We start from the raw sequence: 25,030 nt of genomic DNA, 5'->3' as shown, positions 1-25,030 counted from the left end.
CCCAGGAGAAGCAACTTCCTCATTCAGCCTTGCTGTGGCCTTCCACATAGTGAGTCAAAGCTTTTTCTTAGCAGCAACTTCATATAGCAAGAAGATAGGGTGCGGGGGTGGACCACTTTGCAAACATAGCATATTGTAACTGACTTCCCAGGCAGCCAGAAATGCCACTTCATCCAATCAAACTGCACAGCATTTCCTACCTCACATCAATATCAGGTTCATCCATCACAGGCAACGGGCATGGGAAACTGGGAGTTCAGGGTCCATAGAAGAAATGTGGTCCTGCAGTGAAGATAGTGAAAAGGATCATTAAGGGGCTGGCATTTCATGCAGTTTACCCCAATGTGTTGTTGCTTAGTGTTCTTGTAAAAAGAACCAACTTTAAAATGAAAAGATAAAAAAATCATATGCCATAGTAATGTCATTCTTAACAACATTTGGAAATGCTGCTTTCCCTTCCATCACTTAGCGTAAGGCTGGCCCACTTCTCAAGCCTCAGCAGTCACAAACTTAAAGATCAGGCATTTTATGATTCACCAGAAATATTTACAATTTTTTAAAAGTCATTTGTTATTATTTCTCCCTGGGGCACCAGTGTCTCACAACAATTGTGTGAAATTCAAGTAATTTAAGGATTCTTTGGACTCTAGAGAGTACTAGCTTCGGGACTTTTTTACTTGTAATACAAAGCACTTTACTGTATGTGAGAATGACTACAAGAACCATAAAAACTAAAATTACAGAATTATTTGCAAAGGAAAATTACAGGCACTTTTAGTTAATCATTTCTTAGACTGTAATCACAATGCACAATTACATTTTGGGGGCATTGAAAAAGCTAAAATAGATAACAGGATTATAAACTGATGCTTATTACATAGGGAACTATTTTGGATTTATGCTCTTAGAATGTGGACACCTTGGAGTTTAAATGAAGAAGTAAATTGGTGCCCTAGTTATTGATCTAATCTTCTGATCACTGTTTGCAAGTTTTGCTGTTTATTTTGATTCAATTATTTTTTATGGAGTAATTTGCATTGTTAAGTTGTTTCAGGATTAGTATGGCTGGCACTTCAAGAATTTACCACTGGTTTGAATCCAACTGTCATAATTAGAAACCTATGGTATTATACTATTTAAGCTCTTAGCTGGATAATGATAGAAGCAGGATCTACATGGTGGTTATGCTGTAAAGTGAACAAACAACTCAAGAAATAAGATCTTTGGGGAAAGTGTTGCATTGATTATTCTATCTCATTTACTGTTCTCCACTTTTGACAAATATTTATTTATTTTTATATATGCGCACGCGCGCGCGCACACACACACACAGAGTTCTTCTCAACAGATTTTTATTTGATTTGATTTATTTGATTTTTATACTGCCCTTCCAAAATGGCTCAGGGTGATTTACAATTAAAACAAAACCATTAAAATCAGTTAACAATTAAAACAAAAATTATAAAACAACTAACAATTAAAGTATCATAAAACAACAATTAAACAGTCACAACAATTAATAAAACCCTGAAAACCAGATTACAACATTAAAACCAATAACAACTATTTAAAAACCCTGGAAGGCCAGGCCAAAGTAGGGATGTGCATGGTGGAACCGGTTCTGTGCACTCCCAGAGAGTGGAGGGGTGTTACTCTAGGGGGCAGGGAGGGTGCCTCTTAGCTGCCCATCTGCCCCCCACTGGCACTCTCCCAAAAAGTGTGGGCATGGGGCTGCCACATTCTTCCTTGCAGCCCAGTTCAGTGTCACTACACAAATGGCTGGTGTGCATGCCGTGTGCATGCGGTTCTGTGCACATCCCTAATTATTAGTTGGTGTTGTATAATTTCTTGGGTTACATGTTTGTTTGAATAGTGAAAATAATGGTTATAGAGACCATATGATACTGTAGGAGTTATGTATTTTTAGAACCAATTATAGCTAAACACAGATTGAAGTAGAATTCAAATTGCTGTAATGAATGTGGAGACCATCCAGGAGTTTTATTCTTTAGGTGTGTTTTATATTGACTTGTGTTTATGTTGCTGTTGTTTTGTTAATGTTATTATTATTTATTCTTCCAAAATGGCTCAGGGTGGTTTACAATTAAATTGTTTAAGTGTTTGCCAGCAGATCTTGAAGACAGAGGAGCAGCAAACTTTGTATTTTTCTCCTAAGAAGACAACAAGCAAGGAGAGAGAGAGAGAGAGAGAGAGAGAGAGAGAGAGAGAGAGAGAGAGAATCAACAAGAAAACAAAGGGGCAAGGACAAGCCAAGTTGTTAGGGCTAGTATTTTCTCATGTTTGGGTCCTGGGTGTGTGCTTGGTGCAAAGAGCTCCTGGCTCTCTGGGCACAAGTTCATTCTCGAAGCCAGGGTGGCTGACCTTGAAAAGCTCAGTGAGGCAGAGAAGTGTGTGGATGAGATCTGCAGGGATGTGATAGAGATATCCCACTCCCTGGCTGACTGTGCTTCTGCTTCATGGAGAATAAAGGTCTCAGGGAAGGAGGACATCAGTCTAAGGAAGAGGGAAACACTCCCTTAGCAGGGTACTTGGTGGGTTGGGTGCCCTATCATCCTTGCGAGATGCACCCATATCCTCTCACAAAGAGGATACTCCTCTGGGGGTTGTGGGCCTCCTCGTAGTGAGTGATTCAATTGTTAGGGGTAGAGAGATATGGGTGTGATGCATGTAGACTGCATGTAGGTAGGCACAGTGACTTGCCTGCCTGGTGTTAAGGTTGTGGATGTCACACTGCATCTAGGTAGACTGTTGGGCACTGCTGGGGAGCAGTCTGCTGTTGTGGTGCACATCAGCACCAATGCTGTTGGGAAATGTAGTTGGGTTGCTCCCAGGAGCAGAGGTTTAGATTTGTTAGGCACTGGGATACATTTGGGGGCAAGCGGAGACAGGCTCCACTTGGAACCAGACTGCTTCAGTGTCCCCTCTAAAAGGGATTTCCAGATGTTGTTCACTACAACTCCAAAAATCTACAGTTGCAATGGCTTTTACTTGGGGATTATGGGAGTTGAATTTATGGAATTCTCTGCCATGAGACGTGGTTATGACCACTAGCTTGGATAGCTTTAAAGGGGGCTTAGACAAATTCATGGAGAACAGGTCTATCAATGGCTACTAGTCTGGTAGCTATAGGCCACCTCCAGCATCTGAAGCACGATGCCTCTCAATACCAGTTGCAGGAGAGCAACAAACAGGAAAAGAAAGAAAGATGCCCTCATCTCTTACCTATGGACTTCCCAGAGGCATCTGGTATGAAACAGGATGCTGGACTAGATAGGCCTTGGCCTGATCCAGTAGTGCTGTTCTTATGTAGTGTTGTAAAATGTAGAAGTAAATTTTATGAACCTTTGAATGACTGAAATATCTAGCCTTTTTCATGAACCTATGAACTACCTTTTCTTAACATTTTTACCACAACATTGCATATACATAAGACTTTATCTTTTTATGATTATTTGCAGTTTCAAACTTCATAATTATTCCAAATGGACAGTTGGGGCTTCTACTACTACCTTTTAATGCCATTTTTCTTCTGATAGCTCCCTGAGTGAACAGCTGAACAAGAAGCAATCAATGTAGTGAAACGATGTCTCTGCACAGGCTGACCCTGCCAGGGCTGCCTCTGACCTATGATTGAGAGAGTGGGTCCCATAAACAGCATACGGCCTTCCACTGAAAATATCATGTCATCAGTTACAGAATGTTGGCTCCCGTGACAAGCCCTTTGCAGGCAATCCACCTTTTCGTCATATTGCCTAGACTGACAATTTATTTCACAAAAGGGACCTGTTTCCACAACACTCTAAAAGAGAAGATTGCAAAACATTGCTGAAGGAAACATTTTTAAATTGTTTAAGATGTTTCTACCCTGCTTTCCTTCTCTCCAGCTGAGTTGCCCAAAGAGGCTTACTATAGCATAAACTAGGGATGTGTGGACTCGTCTGGCAGTCCGGTTCGGGGTCGAACTGAACCACCCACACCCCGGTTCCGTCGGACCGGAACCGGACCGCCGGGTCTGTTCTGGCCGGTCCGTGGAATGTTTTTTGTTTTTAAATTAAATCAGATAATAAGTACCGTGATGTGGCCTCACAGAGGACATTGGCGCATGCATGGCAGCCGCCAAAATGGCGGCCGCATGCTCTTATGGAGGTCTGAAAGGGCCAAAAATGCACAAATTACCTGGCTGCGGTGGGCCGCAGTGGTGATGAGGAAGGCCGGCGGGGGGAGAGGGAACCCGTGTTGAACCCCCTCCCCCGTGGCCTCAGCAAGCCCCCCAAAGGGGTTAAAGGTACTTATTATCTGATTTAATTTTTTAAAAAAGAAAAAGAAATTCGCGGACCGGTCCAGGACCGGACCGGGGTGGGGTTCAAAAGGGGGCCGGACCGAACTGGCCCAGTTCCGTTCGAGGCCAATCCGGCCTCAAACCGAACCGGACCAGACGGTTCCATGCACACCCCTAGTATAAACTGCACATTGCAATAAAACACACAGCACTAACTAATCAATCAGAGGGGAAGGAGACAACCAAAAATCAAAGAAAGAGGCTTGCTGGGAAAAGAAAAATGTCTGCTGTCAGTAAAACACTAGCAAAGAGGGACTAATCCCATGGCAGGGAGTTCCATATGGTGGATGCTACCAGAAAAAAGGCTAACCTCTCTTGTGCTAACCCTGCTTCAAAGGGAGATGCAGAAGGGCCTCACCAGATAATCATGGAGGTCAGGCAGCTTCATATGGAGTCAATTCTTCTGGTACTTTCAAAGCCCTAAACAATTTAGGACCATAGGAAATAACTAGCACCTTGAGTTGTACTCAAGTGAACCAGTAGCCAATGCTACTAGAGCACGAGCAGTACTATTTAAGATTATTTAAACTCTGCACTAGTTCCAAAAGGAATTCAAGGCAGCCTTATGTAGAGCATATTACAGAAATCCGGTCTTGAAGTAACCATCAATACATGAGTGATCCTAGTAAGGTCTGCCAAGCCATCTACACTAATAAGTATGTTTGGCACCTGAAACTAGGCAAAGGAACTCTTGGCCACAGCTGACCTCCCAGAGTGATCCTTCATAGAGCGCACTAACACATGCAGCACAGGCTGACACTCCATCACTGATTCAGCAGATCCCTGACCAAGAAAATCTGTTTTTAATCTGCTTGTCCACCCACATCCAGTCATCATTGACTTCAAACAGTTCAGAATCTCCACAGCCTCCCTAGACTGTGATGGTAAACAAACAGAGCTGAGAGTGTTACCTGCTTATTGATGACTACCAAGCCCAAATGTAGATGGGAGAGAGAGGTAAAATGTTAAAGAACAAAGGAGACAGGAATTGAATCCTGAGGGACATAAGAAGCCCAAAGGCTGAGCAGGAGCCTTCCAGAATCACTTTCTGGGATCTGCCCTCCAGGAAGGATTGGAACCAATGCAAAACTGTGCCTCTGAGTCCCATCCCTGCCAGGTGATCCAAAAGGATACCACAGTTGATATCCTGTCAAAAGCTACTGACAGGTCCAGCACAACCAACAGGGACACATTCCCTTAGTTCTTGGAATAGATAATTTACAATGATACCTAAGGCTATTTCTGTCCCCAAACAAGGCCAGAAGCTAGATTGAAAATGATCGAGATATTAAGTTACAAACTGGTAGGTCCTTTCCAGTTTATATGAGGGAGGAGGTTGCTGATCATTCTTCAGACACCATGAAGAGAAGTGTACTTTTTAATATATTGAACTAAATTGCATTTTATTTAGAAATATTTAAAAACGTGCCTTGTTTGCCCATCAGTAGCTCCTCAGTAGCCCATCAGGTGTTCTTACAGATAAAACTCATTTTTCCCAGCAGATGAACCGCACACTTCTTTGGCTGGGCAGGTGTCTTCAGCCCGTTTTTTCTAGCTTTTTAGGGTCTTGCTACATGTGCAGATAAATGTCAACTGGCTCCAACATGCTTCAGTTTGCTTTTGTAAATAACAGCTGTATTAGGACCAAGCAGGGTCTTTTTGTGGAGGGGAGGGACAATTGCCCCAGCACCACACACATGGAGGGGGCCCATCTATGATTCAGAATTTGAAATCTTTTCATCAGGGCAGTAAAACTAATTGGTTAAAATACAACCACAGGATGAAGTTATTTCAATATTTGGGGTTATTAAATTGACACAGGCTGCAGTGGCTGACATACTGAGCAATGTTAAGCACACAGTAGAACATATTTGCACAGCTGTGCAAGCATAAAAATGAGTTGAACAGTGCAGCCATAATGGTCACAATGATACACAACCCTATTTGCATAATTTTTGTAGTTGTGCAAATGTTCCATGTGCTTAACTATGCAGCAGTTTCTTTAGATATTAAATGCTAAACAGGTTTCACATTATTGTGTGGTATCAAGCAGTTTGTGCATGCCCAAAATTTACTGCACATGCAAATGTAATAAGCACAACTTCTGATAAATTTCATTGTGGGCATGAAATCCAATTCCTTGCATCTAGGTGAAAGGAATAATTAAATGGATTTCTCATGGGGCTTCAAATTAGTGTTGTCTGGAGTGCATCATAAAGGAGAAGATAGAATTATAAAAAGACATTGCTTGGTTATGATATTACCAATTATGGGGCATGAAGTTAGCCACTGTCATTTGCATAGAACCAAGCTGTATACAGGCTTAGTATCTGTTAATACTTGAAGCTTACTCTCAAACTGTTCCAACTAATTTACTCACTAAATCTGTCTAGGATAGTCATGGTTTCCAAAGCCTTGGCCCATGGAGAACGTTTGATGCCAAATTTTAAAAAGCAGTTATATTCCTCTCTGTCTTTTGCAAGGACACAAACCTATGTTGGCTAAACCTGAAGTCCATGAATAGACATCTCAAAGAAATAACCCAGATAACACTAATCCCACCCACCCACCCACACCCCTTAACTCCTGGTCTCCCCCTGTCACTCCACTTTCCTAATCCCAATTCACAAATTAAAAATTGTTCTCTCTCTAAACAACTTGCCAGCAGAGTGAAAGAAGTTACTCCCCCACCCCCCTTTTAAACATTTATTTTTGATTTAGTTTATCAGTTTATTCAGGAGTGGAGGGAGGACTGAATCAAGTCCTTTCCTTGCCCAAATACCTCCTACTCTCTATCCTCCACCCCAGCAAGTGTCACTTCCATTAACAGTCAATCAGCCACTCTCATTCTCTGCTTTCCTCCATGTTTTTTTTATTTCCCCAGTCTCAGTGGACTAGAAAGAAACAGAGGAGCCAATAATAGAAGCATCTGAATTGTATTTAACATTGAGGCTTTGAGGAAGAAAGTTCTGAGAGTGGGAAACAGTGTTTGCATTTAAAACAAGATAATTTAGAACCAGTTTCTTTGCTTGCTCTAGTGAGAAATTAACATAACCATAACTAAAATAAAATAAAAATGAGGCAGCCCATCTGCAGGCTTGGATACGATATGATGATGAATAGTTATATACCACTTTTCAACAAAAGCTCCCAAAGCGGTTTACATAGATAGATAAATAAATAAATCAAATGGCTCTCCTGTCCCCAAAGGGCTCACAATCTAAAAAAGAAACATAAGATAGCCACCAGCAACAGCCACTGGGGAGGGGAAGCTACAGTTCAGTAGTCAGGGGAAAGCACTCTACTTGTTAAGATGTGCTATTTAATTTTTCTCTGCTTAATTATCTGACATGGATTCACTTACTGATCTTGAGCTAGTGACTTACTGTGCCTCAGCATTTCTCAGATGTAAAATGAGACCAGTGCTCCTCAGTATAATGGTATAAAAGCAATACAGTGCATATACCTGTAGCAAGGTTGGAGTGGGCACTGGGACAAAAGGTGAAGATGAGTCCCTCCCTTACTTCCTTCTTCAGAGGCAGGAGGGGGAAGGTGAAGAGCAAGCTGTTGCCCTGCCCCAGGGGTCTGGGGACACTGTCCCTGATCTGTGCTATATTTATTTGACTTGCTCTGTAGTCTGCAGCTTACGTTGTCTACTTTTGGCACATCTGGCCATTTGCCTGCATGAGCTTTTAGATTCCACTCTTCTGCTTGTGGCAAATTGGTGGCACTAATACTGTGCTGCCTCAACAGCACCACAGTTTGGTAGGCATGCAAGTAGCAAGCCAGGTTAATATTGTGAGACTTTGTGTTGGTGCATGCAACCCTAGAAGTATAATTTATGTTGTTAAATGAACCAGAAGTATTCTGAAAACATAAGCATAGAATATCTAGTACAGCCTAGTTAGAATCAATGTATTGGGCATAGTAGGGCTATCTCAGTCTAAAAGCCAATAAAGCGCTGGCTTCTCCTTCTCTTGGGCCTTTTGCCATTTCCTAGCCATAGCAAAAAGGGTCCTCTCTGGGAAGGAGGGAAAGAAGTCTTCAATCCTCACCGGAACACAGCTGGTCTTTTTACCTGATGAGTTTAATGTTCAGGTATCACCAATCTGAATCAACAAATTCTGAGAAAATAGCAGCTATGAAATGTGAGCTATTCTTTGCATGTTAGGCAATAAAAATCATTTAACCTTCTTGGATATTATTTCATTTGACTAAACTGCATGAAATCATCTGATGTTTAAAACACTCCATTCTCAATGTCTACCAGGCTACACTGCTGGGTTACCAGATTCAGTCCCTTGCAGTACTCCTTGTAACAGAACATGCCAGATGTTGACTACAACTCCCAGCATCTCCAGCCAAAGGCCTATGCAGCTGAGGATGCTGGGAGTTCTAGTCAACAACATTTGGAATTCCCTGTTATAAGGAACACGAGTCCCTAGCCCTACCCACTTATGCCGAGGAGTATTCCTATTTTCAATCGTAAAATGTTGAAGCCAGAATGATTGTTGAATTGTTACGTTCCAAAATGAGGAATAGATTTGTGTTGGATGACTTACTCATTGGCTCAGATGTAGTGAACTGCCAGTTCTGGATGGGGTCACACTTCCCCAGAAGGAACAGGTACACAGTCTGGGGGTGCTTCTGGACACAAGCCTCTCCCTGGTGTCCCAGGTTGAGGCAGCGGCCAGAGGTACCTTTTATCAGCTTCGGCTGATACGCCAGCTGCATCCATTTCTTGAGATAAATGACCTCAGAACAGTAGTACATCTGCTGGTCACCTCCAGACTTGATTACTGTGTGGGGCTGCCTTTGTAAGTAGTCCAGAAACTGGTTAGCCCAGAATGTGGCATCCAGGTTGGTCTCTGGGTCATCTCGGAGAGACCATATCAGTCCTATCTTAAAAGATCTACACTGGTTGATGGTAAGTTTCCAGGCAAAATATAAGGTTTTGGTTATAATCTATAAAGCCCTAAACAGCTTGGGCCCAGGGTATTTAAGAGAACGCCTTCTTCGCTATGAACCAGATCGCCCCTTGTGATCATCTTTAGAGGTTTGTCTGCAGTTGCCACTAACTCATCTCGTGGCTACTCGGGGATGGGCCTTCTCCATTGCTGCCCCGAGGCTTTGGAACACACTTCCTGCTGAAATAAGAGCCTCCCCACCTCTTACAACTTTTAATAAGGCAGTCAAGATGCATTTGTTCACCCAGGCTTTTAATTAGATATTGTTTTAATTGTGGTTTTAATGTTTTAAATTTTAATTGTTAAGGATTTAATCTTTTTATCTGTTTTTATTGTTTTGTTGTAAATTGCCCAGAGACTTGCATTTGTGGCAGTATACAAATGTGTTAAATAAAATAAACAAACAATATTAGTAATCCAAACATTTCTGTCCACCTGAAGTGCATCCCGAAATAACAGCATTTTTCATTAATGTGGGAAACATTTTTCATACATGGTGATGTGCTCAGGCTCATGAAGTGCATGTGTTAAATACTAGAAATCCATTCCCAGAGTGAGGCAGGACAGGAAACAGCCATTCTTTCTGCCTAATAAGACACTACAGGCCCTCTTCATTATTTGTCTATTTAATTTTATCTTGTGGGAATGAGATTGGCTTCCACAATGTGCTTCGACAATATCATTAAGCTGTAATGGGATTTGTGTAACTACATTTTTTTCTTGTACAACAAACACAAACAAAGGTTCGTAAGCAAATGTTCATCCCAAACACATACTGAAGATCCCATGTTCCTGCTACTGTTTTTCCAACCAAAAGGTCAAAAGGTGATTGTTCTATATACCGGATTTGTTTGTACTACCATATGCCAAGTGTTGGAAGTGGTCATTTCCATGGGGGTATAATCCTTTATTAACTTCTCTGCTAGCTACATGCTAAAAGTTCAGCCTTGACTGGACTGATAAGACTGCGCCCATTGCCTGAGAACAGGGTGTGGTTATCTGTTCTTTGCAAGTAGAGCTGATGCTGATGTGCCAAAACTGATATCGCAAGAGCAAAAAACAGGCCCCCACCCTTGGGGTTGGGGGCAGGTTGCAAACAGATTATAGACATGACCAGCACACTTTGGATGCAGTTGCTAAGGTCTCTATCTTATCTGGGGCAACAGCTTGTATGCAATAGGGTTGTTTGTTGCTTGGTATTTAAGGGTCGGGCCCTCCCATGTCGACGCGGCTGCCTCCCAGAGCTTCATTTGCAAACTTTCTCAATAAAGCTCTCTTTGAAACTCTGCTTCTGGTGTCCAGCAAATAACCTAACCAAGAGAATGAACCAGGGAAATTGGTTCCCTTCCATCACAAGTAAGTCACTATGTTGCAGGTCAGAGGTTCCAAACCTTGAGTCCCCAGATTTTGTTTGTCTACAACTTCCATCATCTGGGAACCCATGACCTAGCTAAGAAAGAAAGCAACCATTATTATTTTTTATCAATACTCTCTTGAAAAAGTTAATTAGCCTTCCCCAGTAAGATTCTAGTGATAATGTTTATGATGTATATATAGCAGACACACAGATTCTTGAGCATCCCATGGTGTAATTTTTCCAACATACAGGCCATAAAGACTAGCCCGCCCACTCACCCACCCCCACCCCGCTGCTTTTACACAAATCTAAACACATCCACTGTCTCCACAGTTCTTTGTGTCCATGTTTGTGTAGGGTGTTTCACTTGCATGAACTCCACCCCACCCCACAATGATCTATGCAGACAAAATAAAATGTATTGTGTAACAAACATCATCACAGATTACCAATACAAAATTGGCTGAATCTGTGCTTTTGTCTTGAGCTTTTAAACTATCTATCTCCAACTGTTAGGCTGTCCCTGGAAGTTTAGAAGCATTCCTATCTTGTTGTTGCAATGATCCCTATCATACCTGTTACTAATGTCAGAAAATATTTCTGCTCAGTGGGGATGACTTTAAAGAGATGGAAAAGGCTGGCCTTAGTTGGCTTGTTTGGTTTCATTTACTGTTCAGTAATTGTGGTGAAGAATTTGTGTGTCTTGCTTACAACACTCTGTAGTTATTTGCAGAGTGGTAAAATGTTGTTGCTATTAGTGGTAAAAGCCAACCTACTCATGATGTCAAATGTGTTACTGGCCCTTACATAATTAAAGTTTTCTTTGTGAATAGCTGGATTGGGAGGACAGGAGGCCTTTAATCCTATTCCATGTCCTGGTTCTGATCTGGATCACATCCCCAGGGCTTTATTTTATTTTATATATATTTTTAGGAAAAAGGTTCCCAGTGGAGTCAATGAGACCCTTTCTCTAGGGGCAAATAGCAGGTATGCTAGGGCCTCCATCAAGCTATGGATTATGATGGGGTAGGGTAAAAGCATCCTACTCCTATGTCTTGATCTCAGCGTCTATTTATTTATTTATTTTTACATTTTATATCCCGCTCTTCCTCCAAGGAGCCCAGAGTGGTGTACTACATACTTAGGTTTCTCCTCACAACAACCCTGTGAAGTAGATTAGGCTGAGAGAGAAGAGACTGGCCCAGAGTCAGCCAGCTAGTCTCATGGCTGAATGGGGAATTGAACTCAGGTCTCTCCGGTCCTAGCCCAGCACTCTAGCCACTACACCACAACAGAGGTCTGGGGGGAGAATGCTGATTTACCACCCTTCCCACTTTCTTCTACTGCTGGTCACACTACAGCATGGGATTTGGATTCATTAACACACTCATTTTAAATTATTTTTCTATTAAATTAGTACAGATCGAGTATCCCTTATCCAGATTGCTTGGGACCAGCAGTGTTCCGGATTTCTGACTTTTCTTGATTTTGGAATCTTCTATATACAGGCAAATAATGCTGGCAGACGGGTTCTGGGGTGTGAGGTGGAACTCTCGAGAGAGTGAGTGCGAGAGTTCCAGCGGCGAGAAATAATGGCATCAGCGAGGAGGTGGATGGCTGAAGAGGTGAGTGGAGGAGGCACTGGTGGCAGTGGTGGTGGATGGGCGTTGGGGGCAGGCAGCAGTGGGATGGCCTGGCCTGGCCCTGACGGAGGCAGTGGCAGGATGGCCCTGGCCCTGAGGAAAGTGGATTGACTGCATTTTTAAAGTGAGCTGAAGCATTTTTATTTTATTTTATTTTATTTTATTGTTACAGCGTGGTGTCTGGATTTTGGAGCATTCCATATTTCGGATGTCCAGATAAGGGATACTTGACCTGTAGTATGGAGACATATGTTGAACCTGAAAGATAAACAGGTTCCGTGAAAGCACTGCAGACTTCATTTAACCTGGAAAATTTGTCAGAACAATTTATATGCATCAGTCTAAACCGTCATAGCCAGTTGCTCTTCCCCTGCTAACTTTTAAAGTGGTGATTCTCTTTATTTAGCAGGGGGAGAGGAATTGGCCCTATCCATCCCCAGCACAGAATCCCTCCAGTGGCTGTTGCTGGTGTCTATCTTGTTTCTTTTTTAGCTTCTGAGCCCTTTGGTGACAGGCAGCCTATTTATTAATGTATTTATATCTATGTAAACTGCTTTAGGAACTTTTGTTGGAAAGTGGTATATAAATGTGCATCATATTCATTCATGCATTATCATATATTTAGACCTCAAACTTCCATATTGAACCTCGATTTGGAAACTTAGGCAGCTGCTGCACGAAGTCCAGCACACAGTTAAGTCAAACCCCACTGAAGTCAAATGCAAGAATGCCACTAAAAAAACTGACAAGAAGAAGCTGGAGGACCCCTGCTAACTGAGCAAAGAGGCACCTTTTCAAAGTGGTGATTCTCTTTATTTAGCAGATGGAGAGTAACCAGCCCTGTCCACTCCCAGCACAGTACCTCCAATGACTGTTGCTGGTGTCTACTTATGTTTCTTTTAGATTGTGAGCCCTTTGGGGACAGGGAGCCATCTTATTTATTTGTTATTTCTCTATGTAAAACACCCTGTGCCATTTTTGGAAGGGTGGTATAGAAATTGAAATAATAATAATAATAATAATAATAATAATAATAGTAGTAGGAGGCATGCACCCCTCTTGTAGTCAGGGATGTTGATGCATAACAGCAACACTAGGTAAAGTGTGCCGTCAAGCTGATTTCAACTCCTGGCGCCCACAAAGCCATGTGGTTGTCTTTGGTATAATACAGCAGGGGTTTACCATTGCCATCTCCCACTCAGTATGAGATGATGCCTTTCAGAATTTTCCTATATCGCTGCTGCCCGATATAGATGTTTCCTATAATCTGAGAAACATACCAGCAGGGATTCAAACTGGCAACCTCTGGCTTGCTAATCAAGTCATTTTCCCACTGTGCCATTAGGTGACTTGCAACAGCAACATTAGATAAAGTCAAATACCTAGTGCTCCCTTGTGTCACAAAGTGAGTAACTTTCCATGTATAATATACATATGAGTCCCATTAACTACTGGGGGTGGGAGGTGGGTATGCAAGCAGAGTTTAATCAGTCGGAAGAGAAACAAGCACCAAAATTATTTGATGACCATAATTATTCAAAATAGTTGAAGCCATTTTCCTTTGTGCAGCTGATGCAAACAGAGAACACTGTTGTACAATATAATGAATACAGCCATCATGGCTTCCTTCAGAATATTAGCAACCTCCAAAATACCTGTATGTGTATAAATGGGGTGGAGGATGTCACTGTGCGTAAAGTAGAATTATCCAACAACAGGAGACCACCATAATTATTCCAAAACTATGGTGGCAGCAAGCTTTAATCCTCCAATATCTAGCAACTAAGAACTGTATAAATGTCAAAAGATGTCTATTAATTTGGACTTAACACCACAGATGTCAAGATAAAATCCAGAAATACAAAACTCAGCTTATGCAAATATTTGCAGCCCATACTACCTTACTTGGAACCCAAAGCACTATGTATGAAAAAGCTGACAATTCAAAATCAAAGTAATGAGGCTTTGTTTCATCCAATAGTTTGATTTCCTATCTTAAATTTGCCAAGTCCTCTTTTAGATCAGAACAAACATGCCATGCTTGTTCATGTTAAGCCTAGCTGAAACTTGCACTTCCCTGCTTTGTAGTATTTAAGCAGAGTATACATCTAGTGTTGCATTATATTTTTTAGGACGGAACAGGGTGGTTTTTATTTGGAGGGTGAGGGTTTTGAAGCAAAGAATCCAAGCTTCCTCAGCACTATGGCTGGGAGAGTCAGTGACATGTCTGCATTGGCTTTTTCAAGATAAACCTTGGAACTAAGAACATATCAACATGACAGCAATCACTCACCAAGACAGAAGGAGACACATCTACTACAGCCAGTGCTGCTATATTTAGGAGAGAAAGGAATGGGACAGGAAGATAATAAACAAACCTCTAACTATAGCTGAGTCTATACATGCAGCAGGAGGTGATGAAAATGAAGATACCTGGAGTAGTGGCCAAGAAACCAAGCAGTGACTTCAGGACTTTCTCAGTTCAAATCTCACCTCTGCCACGAATTTACTAGATGGCTTTAGACAAAGCACTTTTTCCTCAGCATTCACTTCCCAGTTGCAAAAAAGGGGAACACTACTACTTACCTAACAAGGTTGTTGTAGGGACTACATGGAGATAATACATGTGACGCACTTTGGACACACAGAAAAAAACCTATGCAAATGCTAAGTACTATTAATGCTGAAACCCCAGCAAATAAACTTGCACATCAGAGAGAGAGAGTTTCTGGCTAGCTCTGCTGGTTTTCTTTGCAGGGAGTTTCAAAAAATGTGATCCTTTAGCTGCAGTCTATTCTACCACTTCATTCTGCTGCATGTGTATACACCAGGTCTGTGTTTGTTCAAGATTTGATCAAGTGGTTTTTTAAATTTAGTATGTGCATCCATTCCAACAATCTCTGTGAGTGACAAATATCCGCTTCAGAAAGCCTTCTTTTGTCAAAATGTCATATTTGAGGCCTTGTCTCACTTTATGTTAGAAATGTAAGAGTGTTCTTGGAAGTAGCAGTTGTGTGAAAATATACCTGAAAATGTAATATCTGATCTATAGTGCACCACGTATCTATTTCAAGGAACAGGGTCTCCTAAGGCAATGTTCCAAAAGCAGGTCCAAACGCGATTCACCTTCCCACCAAGAAGGACAAACCTTTTATCGTCTGAGCATGTTTTTCAAGGGTATTTAGACATGTGTGAGCATCTCTCCAAAGCACAAATATGAGTCTTTCAGACACTGTGAATACTGGCTCTCAGTAGTCTGAATGCTCAGGGACCAGGGGTGCAAACCTTATAGTTTGGGAATAGGAACATGGAAAGCTAGAAAGACCCAAAATATCATTCTGAAGTGTCCTCGATGTTGTGCATTGCCCCTAACACCCAAGCTCAAAAGGCACTAGAAGGAGAAGGGCCATGTGAAAGAACAGGCAGAACAGTTTCAGTTTTTCCACGAAAGCCTGTGTGAATTATTGGGCCTACATGATGTTCTTAGGAACCCAAACACTCCTAGGTCTGGATTAAACAGAAACCAGAGGCTGTCCTCAGAGAAGTTGTGTTCATTTTGTTCTTTTATTTGTTTGACCAGTTTAACTTTTTATGCTGTGCTTTCCAGTGAGCTGTAAACTATCTGGTATCTGTACTAAACAGATTGTTGATGTTTTTTTCTTTCTGCTGAGATGCTGTAGATCTGCAAAGATGAAAAATATCTTACAAGGCTCACCTTAACTTGCCATCTGTCAGATAAGCATGCAAGCTGGGGGGAAATCTGTTCTTTTATAGATAAATCCTGTTTGATCTGAATCAATATGCATAGCTATTAAATCATTCAATCTGGCTATAGTTACTGAAATCCTGAAATTGTCCCTATTAAGATAAGAGGTGCCTTCTATCAGCTTTGGCTGATACGCCAGTTGTGTCCGTTTCTTGAGATAAAATAACCTCAGAATAGTGGTACATATGCTGGTAACCTCCAGATTGGATTACTGCAATGTAATGTGTGTGGGGCTGCCCTTGTATGTAGTCCAGAAACTACAATTGGTACAGAATGTGGCAGCCAGGTAGGTCTCTGGGTCATCTCGGAGAGACCATATTACTCCCATATTGAAAGATCTACACTGGCTGCCGATAACTTTCCAGGCAAAATACAAGGTGCTGGTTATAATCTATAAAGCCCTAAACGGCTTGGGCCCTGAGTATTTAATAGAATGTCTTCTTTGTCATGAACCTCACCGCCCATTGAGATCATCAGGAGAGGTCTGTCTGCAGTTGCCACCAGCTAATCTGATGGTTACTCAGGGAGAGGCCTTCTCCGCTGCTGCCCCAAAGCTTTGGAACATGATCCCTGCTAAAATAAGAGCCTCCTCATCTCTGACAACTTTTAAAAAGTCTTTAAAGATGCATTTATTCACCCAGGCTTTTAATTAAATATTTTTTTATTTTTTTTAAATGCTGTTTTAAAATTTAATAAAAATGCTGTTTTAAAATTTAAATTATTGTAATGTTTTAACTTTTTCTTTATCATTTATTTTGTTTTAACTAATGTTTTAATTTTTCTGTGTATTTGCTTTGTTGTAAAACACCCAGAGATATGAGTTTTGGGTGGTATAAAAATATGTTAATAAAATAAATAAGAGCCTATACAATCCTGGTAGTGAGTAGCCTCTCCATGATTTTGGAGAAACTATGATTTTGGCCTCCTGCCAAGACCAGAGTAACACTGGTTGCCATGTATATTACTAGTGGCATTGGCCAATGGTTCTACATTATCAGTTCACTATAATAATTTGGTTTTGAGTAATCAGCACCAGTTTTGCTCTTATGTAGAATTTTAATGATGCATCTCAGACCACAGCCAAAATGTTTCATTTCCACCACCTCTTTCGCAGGCATTAAAAAGGGGCATTTTGGCATGTGGAGATTATGATAAAAGGGTGTGGTGGTGGGGAGGTTCAGCAGAGTTTACCAAACAATGGCAACAATGGTAGAAGTCTTTAGTGATCTTAGGTTCCTTAGTTAACAATTCTTTTGGAAATTCTGAAAGAATAGTAAATTCAGAGAGGCAATGTGAGGAACTAATTTCTGTATTTTTAGAATTGTTTGGGGAGGGATATTTCCAACATGTCTTGTTTTTTTCCCCTACGTACTTTTTAAATCTTAGTATATAATTGATCCAGTTGTAAATAGTCAAGTGCATCCAGTGCTGATTAATTAAATTAATTCCACAGATAAGATTCAACTCTGAATTTGTTAAATGCCTAAATTCATTTAGGGGCAATCAAATAGCTATGATTCAAAAATCCATTCCGATGTCACAGCTGATATCCAGTTTTATTTTAAACATATAACTCCGATAAGACTTTTGAGAACTCAAAATTCAACAAAATTAATTGTAAATTTTATTCCAAATAAGTTTCATACAAAGGCTAACTTGTAAGACAATCAAATGATATGAACTTGCACAACTTCAGAAAATTCAAGAAGTGAGAGTTCCTGAGACACTCAAACTCCTTCCAAGATGAGAAAAATCATTGTTCCTTAAGGTGCTGTCCAAAATAAACTAGTTGTCAACAGTATACCATATCTGCAAACAGGATTATCACATTTATCAAACAGACAACTTGACTCCATAAACCCCCACTTAAAAAAAAAAAAAGCACCTCAAGAAAGAGTTTACTGTACTTAGCATTCTCACAAAACTCTAATAACATAATCCAGTATATTTAAGCTCCAGTAATGTTTTGTCCACCATAGTAGTTTTGTCCAACATAGTAGTTTAAACCCTGTTTAATTACTGTGCTCATGAACATGTAATAGCCAGAGGCTCACGGCTGCAAAGTTGTCCTGCTCAAAGGGACTTCCCAATAAATTTATTGCATTTTTATAGGGTAGGAACATTTGCCTTGAGCACGCCCTCAAGGGAGATTAGAGTAAAATATTACAAAATACAAAAATGTACAAGCTACCCATAGTACGAAAATCAGCCAGAGTTAAAACTTACGTAGACTGTGAAGAGCAGCCCCTGTATTCACACACAGCATTTTTGTCCATCTCCCTGTTGAAGAAAAGACTCCAGATTCCACTCTGTAGCAACAGACAGAAACCAGAGTGGCTTCAAGAATCCCCCTCCCCTTGGCCTCGTGCTGAGGGGAGGGTGCTTGGCCCAGCCCAGCTCAGCATGAGGCCAAGAAGCGGCCTGATTGGCTGGCTGGGTTCTGGGGGCGTGGTTTCGGCCGCAATCAGCTGTTCCACGCCCCAACTGCTTCAGTTTGCTTTCGGATCTCGACTAGGAAGGAGCTCACAGTGCTGGCTCCTTCCGAAGTCCGAGTGAGGGGGGGGTTCGCTCGATAGGAGCGCGGCTGTTTTCGGCGGTTTTAACCGCTGTGGGGGCCATAGCGGTGTGTTTGCTGTCCTGGGGGCTGTTTCTTTCGGCGTCTGACTCCGCCGACGGGGCCTCGTACGGCCCGGGAAGCCTTCTCATCGCGGCGTGGCCTTCGTCGAGGGGCATTAGCCCCGTGGTTTGTCGGGGACTGGGGGGGGGGGCGTCTGGGTTCACCGGGGGGGGGGCTTCCCTGAGCGGGGTGGGTGTCTTTTGGGTTTGGTCTCCTTGCTATTGGGCGTTATTCTCTTTTCTTTACTGGCAATTTTAAAGTTTGCTTGTGGATAACAGTGTGGGTTTTTTCCTTTCCTTTCACTTGGGGCTTTGTCTTTTGTTCAATTGGGGATTGTTTTGCTTGGCTTATTTGGGCTTGGCTATTGGACTTGGGTGGCTATGCCCAGAAAGGCAAAAGGGAAGAGAGGGGGACGGCCTATTCAGCCACCTAGGAGGCCTGCCCCTCCACCATCTTCATCTGAGGAGGATGACGAAGAGATGGGAGTGATCCGCAGTTTGATTGCTAGGATGGAGGTCTTGGAGAAGGCCAAAGGTGCTCCTTCAGATGGGGGTGCTGGTCCCTCTGGCGGTGGGGGTGTGCCGCCGCCCAAGGTTCCCCGCCGCACTAGGGGTTCAGCCCGTTCTCAATTGTTAACTTCCCTTTCCATTAGGTTGGCCACTCTGGAGAAAGGAACAGATCCGGCCGGCCCTCCTCCTCCTGGTCGGCCTGTGGCGCCTTCTGCACCTGTTAGTCCATCTCCTGGGCAGCCTGCCCCTGTACTGCCGCTCCCAGCTCCTTCCAATCCGGTTCCGGAGCTACCGTTGCCGTCGCAGCCGGATCCTGCTGCACCAGTTGATCAGCCGCCTGCGGACCCGACTGTGCCTGTACCTCTTGGTGAGCCTGCAGCACCCACACCTCCCGGCGGCACCGGCCAGTGGCCTTCTGTTCCCTGGCCAATACCTGCTATGGGGGCTTGGGGACCAGCTTCGTACTGGTCCCCCTACACACAGTCATGGGTTTTGGGTCTTCCTTTAGCTTTCCCTGGGGTTACTGCGGGCATGCAGGGCACTGCAGAACAGGTTTGGATGGGTAATAGGCCTTTGGGCAGTGCTTTGCCCTCTACCAGCGGCATTCCCACTGCTGATCCGGCTTCTGCTACCAGAACGGGTTACTATCCTATGGGGATTTTGCCCACAACACGCCCCTTATGGGGGTATGGGGCTTCCTCTTGGGGATCATCTACTGCCGGCTACTAAGGAGAAGATATTGAAAGGTGAGTATGTGGACATCTTTAGTCTACTTTTTAGGGAACCCGAGGTAAAGCACAAGGAAGGGGAATCTTGTAAAGAGCATGAAGCCACAAAGCGCAAGCCAGTCAAAAAGACTTGGAATAATTGGCTTTCTGGCTTCACCATTTATATGGGAGTGATAGTGCAGGCACAGCCTGCACGTGGGCCATCACTCTTGAAATACATGGACATTATCCACCGTGCGGTTTCTGATTTTGCGGGATCCTCTTGGATACGCTATGATGAAAGTTTCCGCATGAGGGCGGCTTTGCATCCCAACCTTCCTTGGGACACACCTCTTCAGGAGTTGTGGCTCGTCATCATGTCCCCGGCTCGCCCAGTAGAGGGGGCCGATCAGATAGCGGGCACTTGTTGTCCAAGCCATCGGGTGCCTTGCCTCAGTCGGGTGCGGGCCAGCAGTGGGTTCAACCCCACCTGGTCTGCTGGGAGTACAATTCTAGTGGAAAATGCTCCCACTCCCCCTGTCGGTTCAAACATGCTTGTAGCATCTGTGGAGCTAAGCATCCAAGTGCCTCTTGCCCCAGGGCAAGGTCCGGGGGCCCAGGATTTAGGTTCCGGTCCGGTACTGGCTGGAAGGGCGGTCCCCCCCCCCGCCACCTGCGGGAAAGGGGGCCCAGCCCCATCAAACTTGAAGTTTTAGAGCAGCTTTTGTTGGATTACCCAGATAGGGCTGCAGCTAAGTACATCTTTGAAGGTTTTAGGGACGGGTTTCGGATCCCTTCTTCCGCTTGCCACGGGTTTAGTAGTTCCCGCAATCTGCGGTCCGTGATAGGTAAGGAGAATATAGTTCTGAGAAAAATTAACAAGGAAGTGACTGCTGGTAGAGTGATGGGCCCCTTTGATAGCCCCCCTTTTCCCAAATTGCGGGTTTCACCTTTAGGTGTTGTTCCCAAGAAGGTCCCGGGTGAGTTTAGGCTAATTCACCACCTTTCTCACCCCAGGGGTTCATCAGTCAATGATGGTATCCCTGATAGTCTTTGTTCAGTTCGCTATACTTCTTTTGACGAGGCAGTCAGAGTAGTTAGGGGGAGGGGCCCAGGCGCACTGTTAGTGAAGTGTTTCGCCTGCTACCTGTCCACCCTGATGATTTTGAATTGCTGGGCTTCGCCTTTGCCGGTCAGTTTTACTTTGACTGGGCCCTACCTATGGGTTGCTCAATTTCGTGTGCGGCCTTTGAGGCGTTCAGCTCTTTTTTGGAGTGGGCGGTCAGGTGGAGGGCGGGCCTTGTGTCCACGTCTCATTACTTCGATGATTTTCTTTTTGTTGGCAGGCCTAGATCCGGGGAATGTCACCATTTGCTGCGCTCCTTTGTGGAGCTCGCGGCGGATTTGGGGGTACCACTAGCGGGTGACAAGACCAAGGGCCCGGTCACACAGCTTTCGTTCTTAGGCATAGAGCTGGATACGGCTGCGGGTTGCTCCAGGCTTCCCCAGGCGAAGCTTTTGGTGCTGTTGGACTTAGTTAGATCCTTGGGGCGTGCCCGTAAGGCCACCCTTAGGGAGCTGCAGGTAGTGGCTGGACATCTTAATTTTGCCTGTAGGGTAGTTGCTTCTGGCCGGGCTTTTCTGCGTAGGCTGTGTGACTTCACGGTTGGGCTTCGTGCCCCCCATCATAGGGCCCAGATTACACACGGTGTCAGGGCCGACTTGGCCCTTTGGGAATCCTTTCTATTAGGCTTTAACGGGGTAACCTTTTGGAGGGCTGAGGTGCTGCTCGAAGCAGATTTACAGGTTCATTCAGATGCGGCCGGAGGTGTGGGGTTCGGAGTATACTTTAGAGGCCGATGGTGTGCTGCGCACTGGCCTTCAGATTGGGTAAGCCAAGGGATTGTTCGCAATCTGACCTTTCTGGAGCTTTTTCCCATTGTGGTAGCAGTCCACATTTGGGCTGATGAATTCGCTAATTCATCAGTAAGGTTTTGGTGTGACAACCAGGCCGTGGTCCAGGAGGTCAATTCGCAAACTTCCCGCTCCCCCAGGGTTATGGGGCTAGTGAGAGCCTTAGTTTTGCAGTGTTTAAGGGCTAATATCCTCTTTAGGTCCCGCCACGTCCCTGGGATTCGAAACGGCATAGCTGACGCTCTGTTTCGTTTCCAGGTGGACAGATTCAGGGAGTTGGCGCCCGAGGCTGCGCCACTTCCGGATCCCATGCCAGTCTTTCTGTGGCAGCTTGGCAGGTCGAGGCACAGCAGGCCATAGTGGCGTCCCTGGCGCCCAGCACCAGGGTGAGTTACACAGCTAAGCTTGCAGCCTTTGCCCTTTTTCGGAAGAAAGAGGGCTTACCCGAGGTTTGGCCGGTTCCGGTAGAGCAGTTGCAGCAGTTTTTGGTTACCTTACGCAGGGCGGGGCGTGCTGTGTCCACCTTGGGTGGCTATTTGGCGGCGCTGGCCTTCCAGGCACACGTAAAAGGGGTTGGTGATTTCTCTGCTGACCCTCGCGTGCGGCGCATGCTGGAGGGCTGGGCCAGGGGGGATCCCGGAATGGGTGACTCTAGGCCCCCCTTTACATTGGACATGGTGGCTGCCACGGTGGGTAAGCTGGCAAGCTGATGTGCGGACGCCTGGGAAGCATCTCTGTTTCATGCAGCAGTGCTGGTGGCTTTCTTTGGTGCTTTTCGGCCCGGGGAATTGTTGCCACGTAGTAAGGGTTCCTCTAGGGATCGCTGTTTGCAATTTTCGGACCTTTCTTTCTCCGGCAATGAGGCTCGGTTGTTCCTCCGCCACTCCAAAACAGATCAGCGGGGCAAGGGTCAAATAATCCGCTTGGCGGTGGCTGTTGATTCCCACCTTTGTCCGGTTGCTGCCTTGCGGCGCTACACGGATCTGGGTCCTGCCTCAGAGGGATGCTTGTTCGTTCATAGGGATCGAACGCCTTTAATTCAATACCAATTCCTGGCAGTGATCAAAAGAGCCATGGTGGCAGCTGGGGTCGCCCTTGCGGGCTTTACTCTGCATTCTTTCCGTATTGGGGCGGCTACTACTGCCGCACAGATGGGCCTTCAGGAGGCTGAAGTGCGTCGGATTGGTAGATGGAGGTCCGTGGCGGTCAGACGCTATGTGCGCTGACAGCAGATTTCAGTGGCTTATTGATTTCTGTTCTCTCGACAGATGCTGGTGGAGCGGGAGCTCCGGTTCTGATGTGCGGCCACTCGCTGGTCTTCTGGGCTTTCAAGCGAGCCAGCACCTCTCACTGGGGATCGCAGTTGGGTTTCGGGAGAAGAGCATCAGTGTATTGGTTGAGCATGCGGGGCATGCTATGGAACCAATTGCTGCCCGCCATCGAGCAGCATTTAGTTAGCTTCCCCATTCCCAGTATATTGGTCCTACATCTGGGGGAGAATGACTTAGGCTGGCGGACTGGTCTGTCCATTGTTCAGCAAGCCTCTGCTGATATAGCCTTACTTCAAATTTGGATGCCTGGGGTGCGGGTGCTATGGGTTAACTGGATTCAGCGTAGGGTTTGGCAGAATGCCCGTTGCGGGCTGAGCCTGGAGAGAGCCCGTAGGAAGACTTCGGCTGCAATCAGTAAACTGATATTGGCGGCCGGAGGGGGCTGTAGCGTGGCAGCCTGATATAGTCACCCGCTGTCCGGAGTTATATCGGGCTGATGGCGTTCATTTATCCGTACAAGGCTGTGATTGTTATCTAGGTAACATTCGGCGGGGGCTTGCTGATCTTCTGGATGGGTGTGGGGCAGGGGGGTCAAGCGAGGGCTAACCACCCTGGGTGGCAATAACAGTGCGGGCTGAAGGGTAAGGGAGGTTAGAGTATCGGTGAGCACCCTTGGATATTTAAAGGTGGATTGGTCAATCGCTCCTTTGTTGCCTGCGCGGCACAGGGAGTAATTTCATTGCCATGAAACCTGTTTCAGGAATTCACCAACCTTTGGGCTGTGCGGTCCGGGGCGGGTGAAGACCTGGAGATGTCCAGATCACCTCCGATAAAGGGGTGGTCAGTGTTGAAGGAATGCGGCGGGATGTGCCCGCCTCTTTCCTGAGCCAGGATGTGTCGCCCAATGAGGCAATGGGTAGGATGGGGAAATCCTAACCCATGCCTCAGGGCCCGCACTGTTTTCTGTTTACTGTTTGATGAAGGTGATTATCACCTCATGTTCAGTCTGCCATGCCTATGGTTCTTTAATAAAGCGTGGCCCTTTTCACCCAACAAATGTCTCCGTGTCTTCTTGGGCTGGGGTCTGGGGACAAGAGGTGTAACTGACAACGCACATAATAACCAACCTTCTCAGCTCATGAAAGGTTAAGGGTTTCTAGTATGTAGATACAGGATAATGTGTGAATGTAGTATGGCTCAATCTAACTAAAAGGTTCCAGGGAACCTACTCCAGCATTCATAATTATGCAAAGGAAGAATTATTTGTTTCATGAATCTCAGGTGTTCCTAGATAATTTTAAAACAAAACAAAACCAAGAACCCCACAGTCAAGGTGTCCCCATCACCATAAAACCATTTAACTTAGGGGAAACACTAGGCCTCAGAACTGTGAGCTTAGAAGGTAGTTCTATGGCCAATTTAATTAAGGAAAAACAGAATTGCAAGAATTGAAAGCTGGATAAGTATCCTTCATCTGAACAACCACTGGGGTGTGGGGGAGGAAGGTTTCACTGCTGAAAGGGACTAACTTAATCAGCATCTCTGGCAAGGATAACAAAAGGCAAACAGATCTATTATGCCTACCTCCAGTCTGCTCATCTCAATAGATCTGCTTCTGCAGGACAATCAATTCTTTAGAAATTGTCTAACAAGTCCCAATTTAGAGTATAAGAACCAGGTCACCTGACCCGGCATTTTGATCACAGCCTTCCTTTGTACAGTTTTCCCAAGAGAAAACAAAATGCTGTTTCTTCAGCAGTGTGAGTCTCTTCCCCTCACTTCATTTCCACCCCCGCAACTTTGGTTCCCTACACAGACTACGAAAGGTAACTTCTTCACTGGGATTCACATATTATGGACCATAGAAGCTTTCTCTTCAGTTGTTCTCACCTATCTTCTCCATCCCTCTCACCTTGCAA

General features: G+C 44.4%; 2 protein-coding genes across 13 annotated transcripts in view; one reads left to right on the top strand and one right to left on the bottom strand.

Annotated features, from left to right (window-relative positions):
* The window catches only part of HTR4 (5-hydroxytryptamine receptor 4), a 367,266-nt gene that overhangs the window by 237,560 nt on the left and 104,676 nt on the right, over nt 1-25,030 (bottom strand). For 7 of the 11 annotated variants that reach the window (XM_053299683.1, XM_053299686.1, XM_053299687.1 and 4 more), the window contains exon 2: nt 201-282. The exons of the other annotated variants lie outside the window; for them this stretch is intronic. Coding sequence is in view for 4 of the 7 variants with exons in the window: in XM_053299686.1 (XP_053155661.1) it covers nt 201-226 (26 nt within the window). In the remaining 3 variants the exon portion in view is untranslated. The remainder of the gene's footprint in view (nt 1-200; nt 283-25,030) is intronic. 11 annotated transcript variants of the gene reach the window in all.
* On the top strand, nt 18,932-24,155 carry LOC128346406 (basic proline-rich protein-like). Of its 2 annotated transcripts, XM_053299692.1 has the most exons (3): nt 18,932-19,586; nt 22,099-22,226; nt 23,109-24,155. In XM_053299692.1, the coding sequence occupies exons 1-3, from the start codon at nt 19,091-19,093 to the stop codon at nt 23,136-23,138; spliced, it is 654 nt and encodes a 217-aa protein (XP_053155667.1). In that variant the 5' UTR covers nt 18,932-19,090; the 3' UTR covers nt 23,139-24,155. The 2 variants fall into 2 exon arrangements, with proteins under 2 accessions (XP_053155667.1, XP_053155666.1); XM_053299691.1 differs by lacking the exon at nt 22,099-22,226.

Source organism: Hemicordylus capensis, chromosome 2 (assembly GCF_027244095.1).
Source record: "Hemicordylus capensis ecotype Gifberg chromosome 2, rHemCap1.1.pri, whole genome shotgun sequence".
Classification (NCBI taxonomy): Eukaryota; Metazoa; Chordata; class Lepidosauria; order Squamata; family Cordylidae; genus Hemicordylus; species Hemicordylus capensis.
The sequence above is the reverse complement of the archived record's forward strand: the minus strand, read 5'-3'. Positions and strand labels throughout refer to the sequence as shown.

Coding starts and splice junctions, on each gene's coding strand:
- LOC128346406 (XM_053299691.1), top strand. CDS start 19,091: ATGCCCAGAAAGGCAAAAGGGAAGAGAGGGGGACGGCCTATTCAGCCA. Junction 19,587..23,108: donor GACTGTGCCTGTACCTCTTG/GTGAGCCTGCAG, acceptor TTCTCTCGACAG/ATGCTGGTGGAGCGGGAGCT.